Genomic DNA, 21,589 nt, shown 5'->3' with positions numbered 1-21,589 from the left:
CTTTTTTGGGTAAGTTTAATTTTTCTTCGTTGAAAACTTACTTTAGAGGCTCGTGAAGTGGTGGACAACATTGATTAGATTTATAAAGTTTGCACATTATTTTTGGGTGTGACTAGCATATATGATTAACAACATTGATTAGATTTATAAAGTTTGCACATAAAGGAAAAAATACTTTATAATTATAAGATTCTGGTGCATTTTTCTTTATCTTTAGTACTTTATCGGTGTTTTTTTTATGTCGGTCTTGCCTTCATTATATTAATGCTTTATGAAATGCATTCTGAAAAGGTTATCCGTGAGCTCGGTGGAGTGATTCTCTCTAGGGGGCCTAAACTCTGTAATTTTCTGGATTGGAGAGGGTTTAAAGTTTTTTACAAAAGGTAATACTACTATCTGTTAGTGAGTATCATTTTATGAGTAATCTATTTTACCATTTCAAAGATTTATCAACTGAGTTGGGATAAATTTTGCAGATATGCTGGTATTTACTTCTGCATCTGCATTGACCAGGATGACAATGAAATAAAGGTTCTAGAAATCATTCATCATTTTGTTGAGATACTTGATCGATACTTTGGCAGTGTGAGTGAACTTAAAATCGACTGTTATTTGAATTATTTATATTGCAGTATGTTTTATCTGATTGTGAATTAATTTATATCCAGGTCTGTGGGTTGGACTTGATCTTCAAATTCCATAAGGTACAATTATTATGTTTGTCATGTACCAGTTGTTAGGGTTCTGTTTCCTCTAGTCTTCTTTCGACAGCAGTTTACATCTAAATCCTTCTGTTTTATGTAAATTATGCTCTTATTCATGTAATCTTTAGCAGCAGTTATCCTCCAACTCCAGAACCACTCCATTCTTCTCATTCTTTAACATTACCCCTAGTGCACGTAAACAACAAGAAAATCAGAAAAACAAGGAACCACAACAGTCAATACTAAAAATAGGATGACTTTGAATCATTCTCCAACACTCCCCTTTGATTCAAAGTTCAAACGCCAAGCTGTAGTATGAAGTAAGCATGTTTTTCATCCTCAAAAACTGCAATGTATTTAATGCATTTCTTGTCCCTTGCATACTAAACTAGGTAATTACACACCTAAAAGTTTCAATTATAATAATGCAGTTTAATAATGACTTATTCATTGAGAAGTATTTATTAACTTGTAATCTTTGCAGTTTCCAGATCACAAAAAGTTTTTAATATTTGAAAATTGAAACTAAAACATAAAACTCCTGAAAAGGATATATCATAAATGTTCAATCTGATAAAAAAAATTTATAGAAATACAACAATTTTAAACTGTAATATAAAGAAACAAACAGTGAAAATTAGAAGGAAACTAAGACACTAACCTTGCTTCTCGCTGTCAGTGATATTTGGTTTCAAACTTCTCAATCTCTGTAGGATCTCATCAGTTATCTTATGCTTAACTGTCTGTGGCAGTTCAGCCACTGATTCTTCACTCCAAGATCCACGCTTTGATCCCTTCTCTAACTACTGAACTTTGGAAATAGCACATATTTTCCTCATTAGCATAATGATGGTAATTTAGATGCAGTTGAAAATGTTTTCTGGCCTTCTCCAGTTTAGTGTAAAGTTGTTAACATGAAAATTAAATAAAAGTAGCACTTTAACATTGTTCTGTTCTTTAGTTATTTTTGTGAGTTTTGAAGGGTTGGAATATTACCATGTACTGTGGCTGTTCTTTTTTGTTCGTTTAATTTGTTTTACTTATCTAGCCTTGTTCTTTTATGTAGCCAGTAAATAATATATTGCATTCCTTTTTGAGGTTCACTCTTTCCTATTCAGGTATATTGCATTCCTTTTTGAGGTTCAATCTTTGACTTCGTTGTTACTTCGTTGTAAATAACATAGATAAACTTGCTCCCATAAAATTTTATCAATTTAAATGTTTTATAATTTAGGCGTGATTAGTTCTATACTATGAAAATATTATTATGCACTAAATATGATATTTTAATGCTTATGTTTAGGTTCTAACTTTCTCTATAATATTAGCATTTAACATTTGAAATTGAAACTCCAGAAATACGAAATGGATAAGAGTTGTATGGATTTCTCAAGGGTAAGCATCGAATATCGAAATGGAGTCGAAAACTTTCTAAATTTAGCTTTTATGAATGCAAGCCAAGAGAATATGATTCTTTTCCCTTGTAAGAAATGTGTTAACATTAATTGGCACATTCGTGAAGTTGTGTACGAGCATCTAGTTGTTTTTGGATTTGTTCGGGGTATAGAAAATGGATATTTCATGGAGAGTTTATATCAGGAGCATCTTCTTCCACGAGTTATTCGAATTATCATGCTCCTTCTCACCATCCAATTGTTAGAGAAGATGACATGGAAGGGATGTTATAAGATGCATTTAATATGCATAATCATCATCAGTATGTTACAGAAAATTATTGTGACAATGATGTTAATGATTTCATTGAGATGGGAAGAAATGGATGTGATGAAGAGCCAAATGGAGAAGTGTCAAAGTTTTACAAGTTGCTGAATGAAATGAATGAACAACTTTATGATGGATCAACATTTTCAAAGCTTTCTTTCTGCATTCGTCTTTTCCACTTAAAATGCTTGGGAGGGTGGACTGGTAACTCTTTTACGCAATTGTTGGAGTTACTAGGAGAAGTGTTTCCTTTTGCAAAAATCCCTCAATCATGCAAATATATGAAGAAAATGATTAAAGTTTTGGGTCTTGGATATGACAAAATTCATAGTTGTCCGAATGATTGTATATTGTATTGGGGTGATCGAAAAAACCATGAGTCTTGTCATGTATGTGGAAAATCTCGATGGATGACTTGGGACGCATAAAATGTTACTGAGGATGAAGCTCAAGAACGATCAAGAAAGAAACCGGTAAAGATTCTGCGATATTTTCCTCTCATACCTAGGCTACAAAGATTGTTTATGTCCTCCAAGACTGCTGAGTCTATGAGGTGGCATCATGATGATAGAACCAATGATGAATTATTACGGCATCCTGCTGATTATTTATCTTGGAAGTCATTTGACTACAAATATCCAAGTTTTGCGAGAGATCCTCGAAATGTCAAGCTCGATCTTGCAACTGATGGGTTTAATCCACTCAAAATCATGAGTACTTCGAATAGTACTTGGCTTATTATACTTGTTCCATACAATTTACCTCTGTGGATTTGCATGAAACAATCATCTTTCATCTTATCCATGATAATCCATGGCAAGAAAGGCCCCGAAAATGATATTGATATTTACATGTAGTCGCTAATTGAAGAGTTGAAAATGTTACGGGAAGGGGACGAAACATATGATGTGTTGAAGAATGAGAATTTTAATTTACGTGTGACTTTATTATGGATAATTAATGATTTTTTTGATTATGCAAATTTATCTGATTGGAGTATCAAAGGTCGTTATGCTTGTCCTTATTGTGCTGCACAAACATGTTCGAAGTGATTGATTAATGGAAAGTTCTCTTATATGGGACATCGTCGATGGTTACCTGATAATCATAGATTTAGATGTAAAAAGAATATGTTTGATGGTGATGAAGAGTTTCGAAATGCTCCTGACCTAACAACCGGGTCTACTATATTCTCCATGCTGAAAAATATCAATTTTACTTATGGAAAGATGAATCAACCAACTAATGCACAATCAAAGAAAAAGGCAAATCATGTGAATGAAGAAGTGGATGTTGACCAACAGAGTGATGATGCATCTGATGAAGAGGATGATCCAAATAAGGAAGACTTGTGGAAAAAGAGGAGTATATTCTTCAAGTTACCTTATTGGAAGAATCAGATTTTGAGACATAATCTTGATGTAATGCATATTGAGAAGAATGTTTGTGAGAATATTATCGGGACCATTCTTAATGATGGCAGAAAATCTAAAGATAATCTCAAGAGTCAACTTGACTTAGTCGACATGGGAATTCGGCATGACCTTCATCCGCATGTACATCCTAATGGAAAATATTTCTTGTCGCCTTCTATCTTTTCTCTTTCGAAGAAAGAAAAAGAAGTGTTTTGCATGGTCTTGAAGGATATAAAAGTCCCAGATGGGTATGCATCAAATATATCTCGATGTGTCAGTGTTAAAGATCGAAGACTTTATTCTTTAAAGTCACATGATTATCATATATTAATGCAAGATTTACTGCCAGTAGTTGTACGTGGTTTCATGTCGAGTAAGGTGACGTCTTGTATCATTGAACTTTCCAATATAATGAAAGCCATCTGTGGGAAAGTTCTGATGGTTGAAGAACTTGATAAACTACAAGATCGAGCTGCCTTGACTTTATGCAACTTGGAGAAGATATTTTGGCCTTCATTCTTCACAATTATGGTGCATCTGCTAATTCATCTTCCTCACGAAGAAAGAGTTAGTGGACCAGTTTTCTATCGATGGATGTACCCTATAGAGAGGTACTAATTGAATTATACGTTTCAAATGACTACTGATTATACCTTTTAATTAAATGTATTTACAATGTACGTTGTTTTCTGTATAGGTTCTTGGGCAAGTTGAAGTCTTACTGTTGTAATTAGTCTGTGTTTTAAAAGGTGTGAGGCGCTCCAAGGCGATTAGCTACCCGAGAGCCTCAATTTTTTGAGGCGCTTTGAGACGAGAGATTCACGTACGCGAGGCGCTTAATTTTACAAAACATTTGTAAATATTTTATAACCATACCTCAAACACAAAACAACTTAATAAGCAAAAATATTTTATAACCATACCTCAAACACAAAACAACTTAATAAGAAAAAACACCAAGTAGCATAGCAAAAACACCAAGTACATACACTACAGTGATACAAATTTTAAAATTAAGACTTACCTTAATGGAGAAAATCGAGAAAGGAGATAGGAAAAACTGAGAAATGAGTCTGCTTTCAACTTCAACGTAGAACAATCACTGAATTAAGCATGAATGGAGGAGGGAGAGAAAATTTTAGGAGGGAAAAGAAGCTCCAGGGTATGCATCGGAGAAACTAGAGAGCTTGGATCATGATTTATAGACATACAGTAATTAAAAAATTGGACGTTAGAAGGTCAAGAGACAGTTCAAAGTTCCAGGAATACATTAATGAAGTAATTGGAATTTAAAAGGTCTGACTGTTGGAAGAAAATCGAGCCCAGACCCAAAATTTAAAAATGGGTCATTGTACGTGAATCGCTAAAAGCATCGCCTCGTCGCCTCGTCGCCTCTCGCCGCCTCCGACAACTGAATCGCCGCCTCATGTACTCGCCGCCGCCTTGGTGGTCGGAGGCTTTTTTCTAAACGCCTCGCCTAGCGCCTCAAAGCGCCTCAGGCGCGCTTTTTAAAACACAGTAATAAGCGTTATCAGGAAAGATCAATTGCTGAAGGGTATTTGGTAGAGGAATGTATGACATTTTACTCTAGATATTTGGAAGATGTTGAAACAAGATGGAATAGACCAAATAGAAATGATGTGTTCAGTACTAATGACTTACCTCAAGAATATTTGTTTGGAAGTTATGGTCAACCACTTGGGAAAGTTGAAATTGCACACTTAGATGACATGTCTTGGGTACAAGCACACCGATATGTTCTTTTCCATCACAATTCAATAGATCCCTTTCGCACTTAAGTTTTTCGGACCGAATAATAATGAAATTTCTTAATCTTTTATATTTATCATTCTTTAACGACATAATCTACTTTACAGTGAGTTTAAAGAAGTCTTGAGATCTCGTGCACGCTACCGAAGATTACATCAGTGAGAGATACAAAAGTTATTCACAAAAGCTTTTCATGAATGGTTAGGGCAGACAATAAGCAACTAAATCATTCCACATACTTATACATAATATATCTCTTTCTTTTTATATAGAAATCAACCCTTATATATGCATCATTCATGTGTAATAGGTTTGGAGTGGGAGAGAAGTTAGTGAAGATGTTAAATGGCTTTATCAAGGTCTGAATAGAATAGTTAAAAGATATAACTCCTTCCTCATTAATGGGTTCAGGTTCCACATGACATCTCGTGAAAGATTAAGGAGGACACAAAATTGTGGAACCGTAGTTACTTCTTCAACTACCAGTTATGCTAGTGTCAGGGACAATAATCCGCATGAGAGAGATGTTGATTATTATGGAATTCTTACGGACATTATTGAGTTAGATTATTATGGAAAACGAAAGATTGTGTTGTTTCGGTGTGACTGGGTTGATGTAAACAGATGCATAAAAAGGATAAATTCAGGTTTACAATAGTGAATTTTTCTCGATTAATTCACATTGGTTAACGATTGATGGATGAACCATATGTATTTTCTTCTCAAGTAAAACAAGTATTTTACTGTCAGGATCCAATGGATGACGGTTGGTATGTTGTGCTCCGTAATACTCCCAGAGATTTGCTAGACATCAGGGATAGAAGTAGAGATAACATTGAAACAAGATCAGAATGTTTACCTCTAGTAGCACAAAAATTAGATGGAACTATCACTAATATAACAAAATTTCAATGGGTTCGGGAGGACGTTGATGAAGATATTTATGACAACTGACACTACATAAGAATGTCGTAAGATTTTATATCTTAATTTATTTGTTTATAATTTTATAACTTTTAACATGTTGCCTTTCAATATATTCATTAATTAAATCGTTTTCTTATTACAAATGTTTGTTTATTATAGATATCATGCCGAGGGGAAAAATAAGTGATTTGCGGGTTGTTCGAACTTCTGAAGAGCATGAACAAACAAATAATGAGGAATCGAATGCGGCTGACTCTTCCGAAGTTCCTATAACTGTTGAAGAAGCTGTAGAAATTGAAGGTAATATTCGAAACTTTATTTAATAGTTTGTTCATTTTCAAAACTTACAGTTAATAATTTCTTATATAGTTGAAAATGCTGGAACACGCAAGAGTAGAGGACGTACAACGTTGAAGGAATTATACCAACTTCATCCTGGGCACCATGTCAAAGTTTCAAGAAATGATGTCGGTCAACCTATTGGCCCAGAAGCACGTCTTCTAGCCGGTTACTTAGGCATAGTTGGACGTAATGCTAATCTTTTATCGATCAATTACGAGTCATGGCGCGAAATGCCTAATAGTAACAAAAAGCAGGCATTGGATTTTGTTAAGGTAATAATGTCATTATAATAGATACTCTATAACAATTCAATACTAATTTATACTTACGTTGAACACTTATTTGCTGTATAGGAGAAATTTTCTTTAGAAGTCTCTGACGATTATGTGAAACAAGCGTTAGGGAAGAGATCGAGAGACCACAAGAGCTCATTAAAAAAGAAATACTTCAAGAATGATTCATCCTTGAAGAGAATATATAAAATATCCCACCTGGAATGCTCAGGTACCAATGGGAAGATGTAGTAAGATTTTGGAGTTCACAAAAAGGACATGTATGATGTATTTTTCAAAAATAATTTTAACGAATTATAAATCATCATTAAAAGTGGTTGTTTGAAATTGTAGGACCAAGAGCATGTTGGTGTTGCTAGCAGGCAACAACAAAAGTTTATGCACATTGCTGGATCGAAGAGCTTTGTTTGTATAGCTAATGAGGAGGTATTATAGATTATTCACATAGTTATTTGTATTCCATGTACATAATAACTCAAATTAATTATATTATGGTACATTGTAGGAAAATACATCTGGTTCTAAAGTTGGCTAAATCCAACTCTTCGACATGACACATACAAAGAAGGATGACACTCCTATGACTGCTAAAGCTGCAGAAATTATGGTACGTTTATTGGATACAGTTTTTGAATTATGTTTTATTTATATCTGTAGCATGGCATATTTATTTGAATTAATTATTTACTTTATTATTAGGAAAAATTGAGGGAGAAAAGGGTGGAGTATCAAGCTACGGCTTCGAGTTAAGGTCTTGTTAATGAGGATGACATTGAAAACCAAGCTATTAATGACGTTTTGGGTTCTGAAAGATATGGTCGGGTGCGCTGTCAAGGATCATTTGTTACTCCCACCAAATATTTTGGATCCAGTTCATCTCAGTACATGTCATCACAGTCTCAGTCTTCCCAATTAGAAGTTAGTCGTTTAAAACAAAAGTTGGCTGAAATGGATCAAAAAATAGCTAACATGAAAGCCGAAAATGAAGCAAAGGAAGTAGAGAGAGTAGTAGTGAAAGCATAGAGAGAAGCATTTGCAGCACAGAGAGAAGCAGCGGCAGCACAGAGAGAAGCAGCATATCAGCAGAAATGTCAAGAATTTGAAAAACGACTCGATGCTATGATGCAGATGTTCCAGAAAACGCAACCTCAGAATCCACCATCATAGTCTCATTTATGTTATCAGCGGTCTGTTAATGTTACTGAACCGTGTTTAACTGAATTGATATTACGTTAATGAAAACTTTTATTTATTATATTAGATTTGATGTTGCTTGTTATGGATATAGTTTGATGTTATTGATGTCATGTTTGTTGGATAATGGAATAAGTTGAAAAAAAAATAAATTTGGGGTAATCGAAGAAAATACTTAAATTGTTTAAATTTTGTGTTCTTTAGCGGCGTTTGTAAAAAAACGCCGCTAAATATCAAAAACAATATCGGCGTTTGTAACAAAAAACGCCGCTATATACCATATCTTTTGCTTGCGGCGTTTGTATCCTAAAAACGCCTCTATATACCAGACCTTTTGTGGCGTTTGTATCCGAAAAATGCCGCAAAATATCTTAACCTGAGGCGTTTATAAAAAAACGCCGCTAAATCTCAACACCTATTGCGGCGTTTGTGTCTCAACACCTATTGCGGAATTATTTGTTATCAAACGCCGCGAATTTTAGCGGCACTATTTTTTCCGGTGCTTTTTGCGACGTTTGTCATATCGCCGCAAATGTTTTTTACGGCGATTAAAAACGCCGCTATAGGTAAAAAAATGCCGCAGTGTACAGTTTTGTTGTAGTGATGGAAAGACAATTTATGGGATTGTCCAAGAGCTTAGAAGCACACCTCATAATATGTTGTTCTACGTTATTCAGACTATAACCGGCTCACCTATTAACTAGTAGTGCTTCTGGCTTTGGAAAGGTAATGTAAGGTCTCTAACTGAAATTACTTCTCTTTTTTGTTACCTAACATTCTTCGAGTTGCTGTAGATATAAATCGCCCGAACATCATTTTTGTTGCAACTACATTTAGTGAGTACTCTTTGTCGATTAAAATAAAAAGGATTTCTACTCATGTGCGTATCTTATCTTTTTCAGTCATTTTTACCTGCCAGTGTTGAGCTTCAACGTATATATGGGAAGGATGAAATGGAACAGTCGTCGTAAAACGACCATGTTCATTTGCAGGGTAGGGTTCTCTCTTTTGTGTACATATGACTGTACGAGGGTTGCAAGGTAGGCTTATCTCTTTTGTGTACAGAAGATGGAAGCTTGTTATTGGGTGACTGCACCACTGACTGAACCTGCCTTTTTCTAAACATGGGCTAGGGAACATGTTAAAAAGCAGGAAGTCTAGAGATACTTCTTATTTTATATATTTCTTCGTATCACAGCAGGGAACCTATAATTATGTATTTCTTTGTATCACAGCAGGGAACCTATAATTATGGATTTAATCTTTCTATTTTGCTGAATTGTGAGATTTAATTTCTTTGTAATGTTGTGTAAACATCGGTTTATCAATTTAAAGTTACTTCTGTCAGGGAAACAAATTTATAAGTGCTAATTAATTATCAATTTAAATAATTGACGATTGTCAATTTCTTTTAAGATTCTTTAATCTGTCACGTCAATGACCGAAATGGGAATATTCTCAACGATAATGGCTTCATTAAAAGTTTTTTGATTTCGATGTGAAAGCTTCCTAAATATTCAATGACTATTGTAGTTAACCCTTATGTTTACATCGGATTAAAATATAGGGACTAAATCCCAACTTTGAGTATAGAAAAAGTACAAGAGCCAAAATATCCTCTTTTTATACGAGAAAAGAGGACACGTAGCCACAGTGATAAACAGAGGACGGTACCCAATATTTTTGACTTGGATTCCGGCTTCTTTCAACCCTTCCCTTGTCGCTTATTTATACAAGCACGTCCCAATACGGACCCTACAACCCTTTGCTGCGCATCATTTCTCCTTCAATCATCTCTCGACCCAAAGCTAATTTTATTAAACTGTGTTAACACCATGGGAAGATCACCTTGCTGCGAGAAAACTGGGCTAAAAAAAGGGCCATGGACACCCGAAGAAGATCAGATATTGATCGATTATATCCAAAAACATGGCTATGGCAACTGGAGAGCATTTCCCAAGAACGCAGGTAAGCTTTGGTAAGTGTTTGTAATGTGTTATTTTTACCTATTTTTAAAGGACCTTTTTGATCAACTGTTAAAACTATAGGGCTTCAACGGTGTGGAAAGAGTTGTCGTCTTCGATGGACTAATTACTTGAGACCTGATATCAAGAGAGGGAGGTTTTCTTTGGAGGAGGAAGAAACGATTATTCAGCTCCACAGTGTAGTGGGCAACAAGTGAGGTTTCTTAGCATTTGACAGGCATAACTGGTGTTTGGTATCGGTTGACTTTCTCTTTTTTCTGAAGTTCTGTTCCGTACACGTGTGTATGTAGGTGGTCTGCCATAGCTGCTCGGTTGCCCGAAAGAACAGACAACGAAATAAAGAACTACTGGAACACACATATCCGTAAGAGGCTTCTCCGATTGGGGATCGATCCGGTGACACATAGTCCACGGCTCGATCTTCTTGACCTTTCCTCGATCTTAAGTTCTTCTCTTTACAACCAGTCTCAGATGAACATGTCGAGGTTACTCGGAGCCCAATCCTTTGTTAACCCTGAGATTCTAAGGCTAGCCGGTTCTCTCATGTCATCTCAACGTGAAAACCAAAACCAAAGCCCTGATTTTGTTTTTCAAGATTTTGAAGAAAACCAAGTCCAAAACCAATATAGTCCGCCATTGATGCAAGCCCAAGGAATCCCACCAGCTTGCACCTCGTTGAATACTCCTTGTACTACTAGTATTCCATTTTCAAATAACGAAGCGCAGTTGATGATAAACCCTAACCTAGACCAGTTCCAATCGGACGTTGCCGACTTCAGGGGCTGGCAGCAAGATTTGAGTGAAGATTACGTGCCGTTGCCGGCAAACTACAACAACTATTACGTCTCCGATCCGAGCTTCAGCTTTGCGTCGGTTCTATCGACGCCTTCTTCGAGTCTGACGCCATTGAATTCGAACTCAACGTACTTCAACAGTAGCAGCACCGAAGACGAAAGAGAAAGCTATAACAGTAATATTTAATTGGGAAGCAAAGATCCTTTCTCTCCCACATTTTCTTGTAAAATCTTTTTATTTTATTGAAAAGTTTCTATTATTGACATGTCCATTATTTTATGCAATCATTATCTTACTTTGATTTGTAGTCTTATTATTTATATTTATTCTAATGATGACATATTTATTTAAAATAATTATAATATAATATTTATTTTAAAATATTCTTAATCATTTAATAAGAAACACTTAAACATTTTAGAAAAACGGTGTTTGAATTCAAAAATTTTATGAATAACAATTATCATCTTAACTATAGAAATCGATAATTCGTACATCTTATATATTTATTTAAATAATGACCTAATCAAGGACGAACACAAGATTTTAAATTAAATGATGAACTTAAACTTATAAAATTTTAGGATAACGAAAATATATTTTTAATAAAAAATACATAAAAAAAATTAAAATATATAATAATTTTAGATTTTCAAAACTGTTGAAAAATTAATAATATACTATTAGGGGTGAAAATGAGCCAAGTCAAACTCGAATATTACTGAACTTAACTCAAAAACTTTAAAAACAAACTTGACTCAAAAATTCAAAACTAAAACATATCGAATTTAACCCGAACTCAAAATAAAATATTAAAACTCAACTCAAAACGACTCAAATTCAAAAAAAAAATTAAAAACTCAATTCAAACTCGATTCAAAAATAGTTTTCAACCAGAATTGATGCGCCTTGGCTAGAACCCCTGCCTTTTGGGATTGTCTCAGGAAAGGCGGGTTAATATACGGCTAATATACGGCAGTACCGGATACATTAAAATGTATTTAATAAATTCGGTTTAGCGGTACCTATTATGTTGACAACTAATAATGTTTTAGGTAGAAAATATGAAAAACTATTAAAAAATTTGGTAACCGGTAAACTTTGGTTATCGGTAAGTTTCTATCCTTTTTATAAAAGTGTCCATACTTTTAACATATCAAGTAAATTTTACCGGTTTTGTCATAATGAATCTGGTTTTGTCATTTTTTTACCTGTTATATTGTAAAGTATCTATCATTTTTATAAAAGTGTCCATACTTATTTCACTGTGAAAATATATTTATTATTATCTTTGGTTAATATTGTTAAATTTAAATTCTAAATAATATTTTATAAAATATCAAAACAATCAAATAATTTTGTGTGTAAATGAAATTATTAAATTAATATTGTAGGTGGAAAACATGAAACACTATTAAAAAAAATTGAAACATAAATTACATAACTTTAAAAAAAGTATATATCATTTTTATAAAAGTGTTCATACTTATTTCACTGTGGAAAACATATTTATTATTATATTTGGTTAATATTGTTAAATTTAAATTCTAAATAATATTTTATAAAATATCAAATAATCAAATAATTTTTTGTGTAAATGAAATTATTAAATTAATATTGTAGGTGGAAAACATGAAACACTATTAAAAAAATTGAAACATAAATTACATAACTTTAAAAAAAGTATATATCATTTTTATAAAAGTGTCCATACGTATAAAAGTAGGTCTAAGTCATGAAGAAATATTAAAAAATTGTGCTACCGGTTCGTGTCGATCCAAATAAAAAATGTGTCGATCCAAAACGATATAACAGGTAAAACTATGACAAAACCGGTATAGAAATGATAAAACCGGTAAAGCGCTACCGGATACATTTAAAGTGTCGGTACTTTAATATAAGGATCGACACTTCGTGAATTTAAATGAGAAGCAGTTTTAAATCCTATAAAGTGTCGATACTTTTAAAAAATGTATCGATCCAAAACGATATACCAGGTAAAAATATGATAAAACCGGTTACAAAATGATAAAATCGGTAAAACGTTACCGGATATATTGAAAGTGTCGATACTTTATATAAGGATCGACACTTTGTGAATTTAAAAGAGAAGCAGTTTTAGCGCCTATAATGTGTCGATACTTTAAAAAAATATATCGATCCACAATGATATAACAGGTAAAAATATGATAAAACCGGTATCAAAATGATAAAACCGGTAAAATGATACCGGATATATTGAAAGTGTCGATACTTTCGTAAGTACGTGTAATAAATTATCGACACTTTCAAAGAAATAGGTAATTATCCTTTCGAAAGTATCGACACCTGACATAAAAGTATCGACACTTTTGTATTTGTATCGATTAAATATAAATAACATATCCGATCAAAATATAAGCTAAATCTCCTCTGAAAATAGATAGAACGGACGAGTTTTTGAAATCGAAGCGTAATTGTTGCTGCATTTCAGAAGGCGTTTCTAAAGCGAAGTTTGTTTGTTTGTTGCTGCAGTCGAATCGAAAGTATGTTGTCGAAACCCTAATTTTTTATTATTACAGTAATCGCGATAGGGTTTTTATGTGTTGTTTGGGGTTTTGGAGTAAAGAAGCATTTGGGAACGATTGCAGGTAAAAAGTGATATTCAAGGAAAAATATAAATGTCGATACTTTTATTAAATATTATAGGTAGAAAATGATATTATAGGTTGTATAAATGTGCCGACACATTTTGGTGTGGCCATTCAAATTCTTTTGAAGAAAACCGTTTTACCACAAGAGTAGTTATCTATATTTGTATATTGAATAAAGTGTATATAACAAAATAATTTGATTTGCGTAAACTGATATATGAAGGAAAATGGAGTCAATGGGTTGGAAAATTGTTGGTGGAGCAGATGACTTTGAAATTGAGGCCGAGACTCGAAAGCAACCCAAGGGTGGATATATGTACTTCTAGTAAGTATCAATGTCTTTTTGTTATTATTGTTGAAATGGTAATTGGATTAAAGTATCGATAAACTTTAAATTGATTATAATTTTTTAAATGTTGACAGTATGGCCGAATGCAAAAGGATGAAGGAAGATGGCACACAGAGCGGTTCGGTATGTAAAATGAAATTGACATTGAGTAGTATTTAGTGTTAATGTATTGATTAAGAAACGTTTATGTTTTATATTAGGTGACAAAAGATGTGAGGTCCAAATGGAATTCAATGAGTGATGCTGAAAAGGAACCTTACATCACACAGTCAAGGAATGATAGTAAAGAGTACAAAGAACGGAGGAAAGCACATGAAAATAAGGTATTCATTAAACTTGTAAATACGTTGATACAAAATATATAAGAACTATAACATTATATATTGTTAAAAAATATAGGAAGTGTCGACAAGATGCAACATTAAAAGGGTGAATTTATTAATTAAACACCTTAAGGAGAAGGGTCAGTTGAATGTGCTGGGAGAAATAGGTTTTGGATCGTTGGTAGGATTAAGGGATCGACCTATTCGGAGGGAATTATGTCGATCCTTGATGGCTCAATTTGATGTCAGGCAATGTATTGCTAAATATGGTGATTTTTCATTTCCTCTCAGGATCCCATGTGCTGCAGCCGTATTGGGGGTAGAAAATGAAGGCAAAAGTGTTGTAGAAGTCTGTAAGAGTAAGGACTGGAAAGCACTTACCTCCAAATATGGTTTGAAGCATAAGGTGACATATGCTGAAATTGAAGAGGAAATAAAAAGTGGATCTTACGTTGGGGATGAGCTGAAGGCCATAGTTCTATTATACCTTGTCGGTATCTTTCTTTGTCCAACGGGTAATACGTCAACGAACAAAGAACATATGAAGCTCATTTGTGATGAAGGCTTGAAGGGTGAATTCAATTGGGCTGAATATATCCATTCGAGATTGATTGAATCAATAATCACCTTTAAAAAGGGCAGCCAGAGATACCTCAAAGGGTGCATAGCAATCTTAGAGGTAAATGAGTTGAAGAACTTTTTTGTGTTTTTATATAAAAATATAAATTTTATTATAAATGCAGGTTGCACTGTTCGATTTTTGGTCGGGCTGTGAGGCAGTGCCGGCTTATGAAAGAACCGGAGTGGCACGCATCCGTGCATGGAGAAGGAAGAGGTGGTTAGAGTGATGGTGAAGTTGAAGTTGGATAGAGCGAAGAAGCAAGAAAGGGTAATAAATGTAATTAAATAATATTAAGAATATAATCAATGTCTTAATATTGTAATTTAATTTTGAATGTTATTGGCAAGGATGTAGAGGAGGCAGAGGAGAAGAAAGGAGGGATGGTTGTATTGGGGGATGACGGTGAGTGGGACGATGGTGAGGGAAAATGTAGTAACTTCGATATTTTGATGTCTGAATTGGCTGATATCAAAAAAATCCAATTTGAAATCATGCAAAGACAATCAAGAGTCGAAGAGAAACTTGAGAGAGTCGAAGATACACTTGAGAGGCATAAGGGGTAGTGGAAGGAAAAATAGATGGACTGGTGAAAGAAGTAGAGGTGTTGAGGGGTGAAGTGGTGAAAGAAGTTGGGGTGTTAAGGGGTGATATTAAGATGGTGACTGGTGAAAAATTTGAGGGAGTGGTGAAGGAGGTTGTGGAATTGAGGAGTGAACTTACGGGGGTGAAGGGGGTGGTTGATAAATACTTGGATGAAGGAGATCAATTGAAGGGTGAAATAAAAGAGATGAAGAGCTATGTAGAAAAAAAATACGATGAACTGAAAAAATATGAAGAAGAAAAGAGGGAGGAGGAAGAAGAAGAGATGGAAGAAATGAGGAGGAAGGAAATCAATGTCATTTATACACCGGAGAGTGTTATAGCAGCAGATTTGGATTCGGAATGTCCTGCACCCCAGAAGAAGAAGCAGAAGGTAAGTTGAATAAAAGAAAACTTAATTTGATTTTTATTATGTTGTTGTGACAAAAATTTGTATGCAAAATTGTAGGTTGAAAAAGCGGATATTCCAAGCGGAATTGATGACATCGAAGCTGCAATTTGTGATTATTTATGGAATAGCGAGTTAGAATCGGAGTAAGTGAAATATATTGTTTTGTGAGTGATATTTAAATATTTCATGACAACATATTAATCCTAATGATTCATACAGATATTCTGTAATCTCAATGGGAAATCAATTCGCTACTGTATACGACGTTGCAACGTTGAAGCCTACGGAATGGGTTGGCGGTGTGGTAAGTAGAAAGTAGAAAATGTTAAAACTTATTGAATATGTTCTGATTGTGTAATTAATTGTGTTAGGTTATCGATTTTCTCGCCTGGACAATATGCTACGACTCTCAAAAGTCACTCCGGAGGATTGGCTACCTTCCATACCTCTTAGCGGTGAGTTAAATTAATAAATGTTGAAAAGTAGTGTTATAGACGGTAAATTAATAATGTTTGTTGCGTAATTACAGCAACAGGCGTTGGATGCCAACAACAAAGAAAGTGTTGAGAGTATTTCTACCTTCTGGGGTCTCATATTGGATAACTATGTGAAATTCACCGACTGTGAGAAGGTAAGACACCATACCAATTGCAAATGATGTTTTTGGATATAGAATGTTGAATTTTGTCAAATTGGGTGTGAAATTTGTTGCAGATCATGATCACAATAAACTACCATAATTCACATTGGTATCTGTTGGTGTTGGATATGGTAGATCGTGTTGCAATAATATATGATAGTATGTTTACAACTGAAGCAGCTAAACAGAGAGTGAAGGATGCTAAGAGATTGGTATGTATGTATGTATGAAAGGACATTATGTAAATTATAATGCATAATTTTTTTGGTGCATAACTTCTTCTATTTTAATGCAGATTAAAATATTAGATTCTTATAATAAGAAACGCATTTGGGTTGAATCCTGTGGATCTCTAGGAAAGTATCCCTTGAAAAATTTCAAATTTGTGGAGCATAAGAAGAATAAGCAATTGAATGGGTATGAGATGTTATCACAAATAGAAAGCTTAATTTATGCAGTATTCATCATAATTGACATGTGTGGTTTTCAAATTTTGTAACAGACATGATTGCGGCATGTATGTGATGATGTGGATGGAATCGATCGGTTCTACAGGGGCAACTGGTGATTTTGTAAGTGGATAGAAAAATTCGTTTGTGGTAAAATTGTTAAAAGTCGTAGATTGAATGCTGTAGTTGACAATACTTAACGTTCTGACAATTTGAATATAGGTTGTTGGAGACTGGGATCAATCACGAATATTAAACGATCTCGTAAGCCACAATCAAAATGAACGAAGACAGGAGATAACAAAAGCTGCCATATTACATAAGAATAACAAAAGGATGCAATGATGTAAATGTAGGGTTAATTTTGTATAAGATTTATAATTTTGTATACGATTTATATTTTTGTATGTGAATATAATTATGAATGAGATGAGAAAAGTTAGCAGTATATTGTTGTACATGTTTCTTATACACATTAAGGGTCATGTTGATACTTTGAAGTAAAAGGCAAATTTACAATATGGCCAACAGGGTGCAACCATAAAGTGTCGATCCATATATAAAACGTGTCGATCCCAAAAACATCGAAAACCAAAAGTATAATGTAATATGTAATTTTTCAATCTAACCGGTACAAGTATGCCGGTTTTATGAGAGAATATGTCTAAATAATGTGTCAACACTATTTTAGTTTGTGTCGATATTTTTGTTCCAGAATGAATGGAAAACAGGGTGCAACCATAAAGTGTCGATCCATATATAAAAAGTGTCGATCCCAAAAACATCGAACCCAAAAGTATAATGTAATATGTAATTTTTCAATCTAACCGGTACAAGTATACCGGTTTTATGAGAGAATATGTCTAAATAATGTGTCGACACTTTTTAGTTGGTGTCGATATTTTTGGTCCAGAATGAATGGAAAACAGGGTGCACCCATAAAGTGTCGATCCATATATAAAAAGTGTGGATCCCAAAAACATCGAACCCAAAAGTATAATGTAATATTTAATTTTTCAATCTAACCGGTACAAGTATACTGGTTTTATGAGAGAATATGTCTAAATAATGTGTCGACACTTTTAGTTTGTGTCGATATTTTTGGTCCAGAATGAATGGAAAACAGGGTGCAACCATAAAGTGTCGATCCATATATAAAAAGTGTCGATCCCAAAAACATCGAACCCAAAAGTATAATGTAATATGTAATTTTTCAATCTAACCGGTACAAGTATACCGGTTTTATGAGAGAATATGTCTAAATAATGTGTCGACACTTTTTAGTTGGTGTCGATATTTTTGGTCCAGAATGAATGGAAAACAAGGTGCACCCATAAAGTGTCGATCCATATATAAAAAGTGTCGATCCCAAAAACATCGAACCCAAAAGTATAATGTAATATGTAATTTTTCAATCTAACCGGTACAAGTATACCGGTTTTATGAGAGAATATGTCTAAATAATGTGTCGACACTTTTTAGTTTATGTCGATACTAATTTAAATATCAAGTGTTTTTCCACCGTTCACTATATATAGTACTCTTAATCGAGAAACCCTAAACATAAAGGCAAGCAGGCAGAAGATAACTCTTCCTCTTTCTTCTACCGTTATCATAAGTGACGATCAGATATTCAGGTAAATTTATCGATATTTTATGGGTTTGATTGATTTCTATATTGGAGTTTTTTTCCTGAATGTGTTTGTGTTCCATTGTAATAGCATCCAACCAAAATGGCTCCAAAACGTCAGCGTCAGAAGCGAGGTCTTTCTCAAAGCTCTTCTCAACCCAGTTCTTCTCAACCACAACCTCCTTCTGTAACAAACGATTCTTCTGAGGAAATCAGGTCCTTCGAAACTCTGAACTTTAGATCCGATATGGAGAAACAAAGATGGCAGACGAGTTTTAAAGTAAGGAAGATTCGTCCCGAACGTGTCATTGACCTGGGTTTCTTGTTTTATGATAAATATGCATTTAGTTTTAAATCCACATTTACATCTTGGGGTTGGCTTGAATTCCTTGGTGTAGAACCAAGATATTATCCCAACCTAGTTAGAGTCTTCTACAACAATGCTTCCTTACAGCACGAGCCTAATAAGACTAATATAATAGGAATTAATACACATGTCATGGGGAAGGATATATATATATCTCCAGAAACTATTGCGGAGGGTTTAGGTGTAGCGAATACAAGGGATTCAGATGAAAATGGTGTAGATTGGTCTACAATTAAACGGGTTGCTAGAAATAGCCCAATTCACCTCGATGTAGAGTCGAGAGTGTTTCACAAAATGCTCACATGGTATATCCGGCCTAGTGGGGGAAAACATTCAACGCTTCGAGACAGCGATTATTGGTGGATAGCAAAGTATAAATCCAAAACGGCTCCAAACATTGCAAAACTCATATTTAATACAATTGTATATATGGTCACAAAGGGAGCAAGAATTTCAACTACACTACCAAATGGATATGTCATCACCCATCTGTTGAAGAAGAAGGAAGTTGATTTTTCGCATGACGCCCCTGTTCGATTAACCCGCAAGATTGACATGGTATTTATTAAAAAAACGGGATATGATTTTGTTGAAAAACTCGGTTGGAAGCGTGTCAAGGAGGTCGGATTAGATCAAGAGAGGGAGGAAATGGACCCCGTTGGCCATGAAGAAGAGCAACCAAGTGGAGACGCAATGATGGAAGAAGCTCCAGTTGCAGAGGATGTCACAATTAAGACCGTGATGGAATACATGGTCAATTTTCGGGAGCATATTGATTCCCTTGTGAGTGGAATGCGATCCGATATTTCATCATTGCAACGTGAAGTCTCCATGTTGCGTAACGAATTACGTCAACGACATCAAACGAGTTAGGTAATTCATTATCTATGTTTCTTAACATTTACATGTTCTGAACTTTATTTATTTTCTTTTAACAGATGTGGACAACCAAGCGGTCGCAGAAGATGAAGATGAAGATGAAGCTGACGATGATGATGACGATGAATCTGACGATGAAGATGATGACGATGATGATGATGATGATGAAGATGATGATCCAAACAAGTATATCGTGTCTGCAACGCCGCCTTCAAGAAAACTTTTAATTTTTGATCTCAATGGTGTCCTTGCCTACATCCCAAGACTGCCTGCAAGTTTTAATTCTATTCTTTTGTATCCATTATTTTAACATATAAGCGTAGAACTTTAATCTCATTTTCTTCATGTTGTAGATGTTGTCCTCAGAAGAGGATTATTTGAATTTATGCAATTTTGTGTCGACAATTTTGTTGTTGCCCTTTGGTCTTCAAAGATGAGGTTAGAACATGTTTGAAGCAATTGAATTACTGTAGTCAAAATCGTTAATATACATTTGAATGTTAACGTTCAAACTTGATTACAATCTCAGGCATAACGTCGACCGTGTACTTGAGAAACTACCTGTATTTTCCGAGCATTTTCTATTCGTGTGGGTAAGATGAATGTCATTACAGTTTGCTGACTTTTCGTTGTCTATGATTCCTTCATATTTATGTTTGACTGTTTGTGAACATGATCAAAAAAAATGCAAAACATACGATTCTGTTACCTACTGTAAAGATCTCAATGATGTTTGGAACGCGTGTCCAGATTTTAACGAGCTAAATACACTTTTGGTCGATGATTCAGCGGAAAAAATGATTTATAATCCGGTAAGTTGCATTTATGAAATATGTTTTTCCAATTGAACAGGTGTTCAGACATTGATTATTTTAACAACTTATGTGTTTATATAGAAATACAATTACATATGTCCACATACCTTTGACGTTGCTTCCTATTCGAACGACAATGCTCTAGGTATGACACAAATTTATTCATGCTTATGCGAATTTAGTTTATTGTTAGTAAAATTGCACCTCATTAGTTTGATAATTGAAATTATTTATGTATGTCCTCAGAAAAAGGCGGAAACATACGAGAGTATTTGGAAAATTTGTTGAAGGCCTCTAATGTTCCGGACTTCGTTAGAAATAACCCTTTTTCATCGGATTAATTTTGTTTGTCGGTACATTATTTGAACATTCTTGTGTATTTATATTTTGGTGTGATTATATTGTGTGTATATTTTCATTAATTATTCCATATTTGCTTCTATGTGTACATATACATTTGAGCATTGTTGAAATATCAATACTAATGTATTTTACATCTGCTTGCAAATGTATCGAAACACATGACTATAGCATTGTTTTCGATGATATCCACAACAAAGTGTCGATTTAAAAAAGTGTCGACTGAAAAATGTAATAGACAATTTTGTAATATAATCGGTATAAATATACCAGTTTACTTATAAAATAGGTAAATATAAGCGCTACCTATTACATAACTTACATATTATTAAATTAAAAACAATAAACATATATATATTACATATTTATTATTATCTTTGGTTA

The 21,589-nt window shown here is 34.1% G+C and overlaps 2 protein-coding genes across 2 annotated transcripts; both read left to right on the top strand.

Annotated features, from left to right (window-relative positions):
• The first annotated feature begins 276 nt into the window (after nucleotides 1-276).
• Nucleotides 277-1,514, top strand: LOC120170622 (AP-1 complex subunit sigma-2-like). Its single transcript, XM_039178552.1, has 5 exons — nucleotides 277-383; nucleotides 477-585; nucleotides 669-704; nucleotides 833-939; nucleotides 1,418-1,514. Exons 1-5 carry the CDS (start codon nucleotides 277-279, stop codon nucleotides 1,512-1,514), a joined length of 456 nt encoding a protein of 151 aa, XP_039034483.1.
• Nucleotides 1,515-10,185: 8,671 nt separating this feature from the next.
• LOC120170557 (transcription factor MYB74-like) lies at nucleotides 10,186-11,333 on the top strand. Its single transcript, XM_039178508.1, has 3 exons — nucleotides 10,186-10,335; nucleotides 10,416-10,545; nucleotides 10,643-11,333. Exons 1-3 carry the CDS (start codon nucleotides 10,203-10,205, stop codon nucleotides 11,331-11,333), a joined length of 954 nt encoding a protein of 317 aa, XP_039034439.1. The 5' UTR covers nucleotides 10,186-10,202.
• The last annotated feature ends 10,256 nt before the right edge of the window (nucleotides 11,334-21,589 follow it).

The sequence above is a fragment of the Hibiscus syriacus genome, unplaced genomic scaffold (genome assembly GCF_006381635.1).
Source record: "Hibiscus syriacus cultivar Baekdansim isolate YM2019G1 unplaced genomic scaffold, ASM638163v2 tig00111783_pilon, whole genome shotgun sequence".
Lineage (NCBI taxonomy): Eukaryota > Viridiplantae > Streptophyta > Magnoliopsida > Malvales > Malvaceae > Hibiscus > Hibiscus syriacus.
Note: the sequence above shows the minus strand (reverse complement) of the source record. Positions and strands in the feature narration are given on the sequence as shown.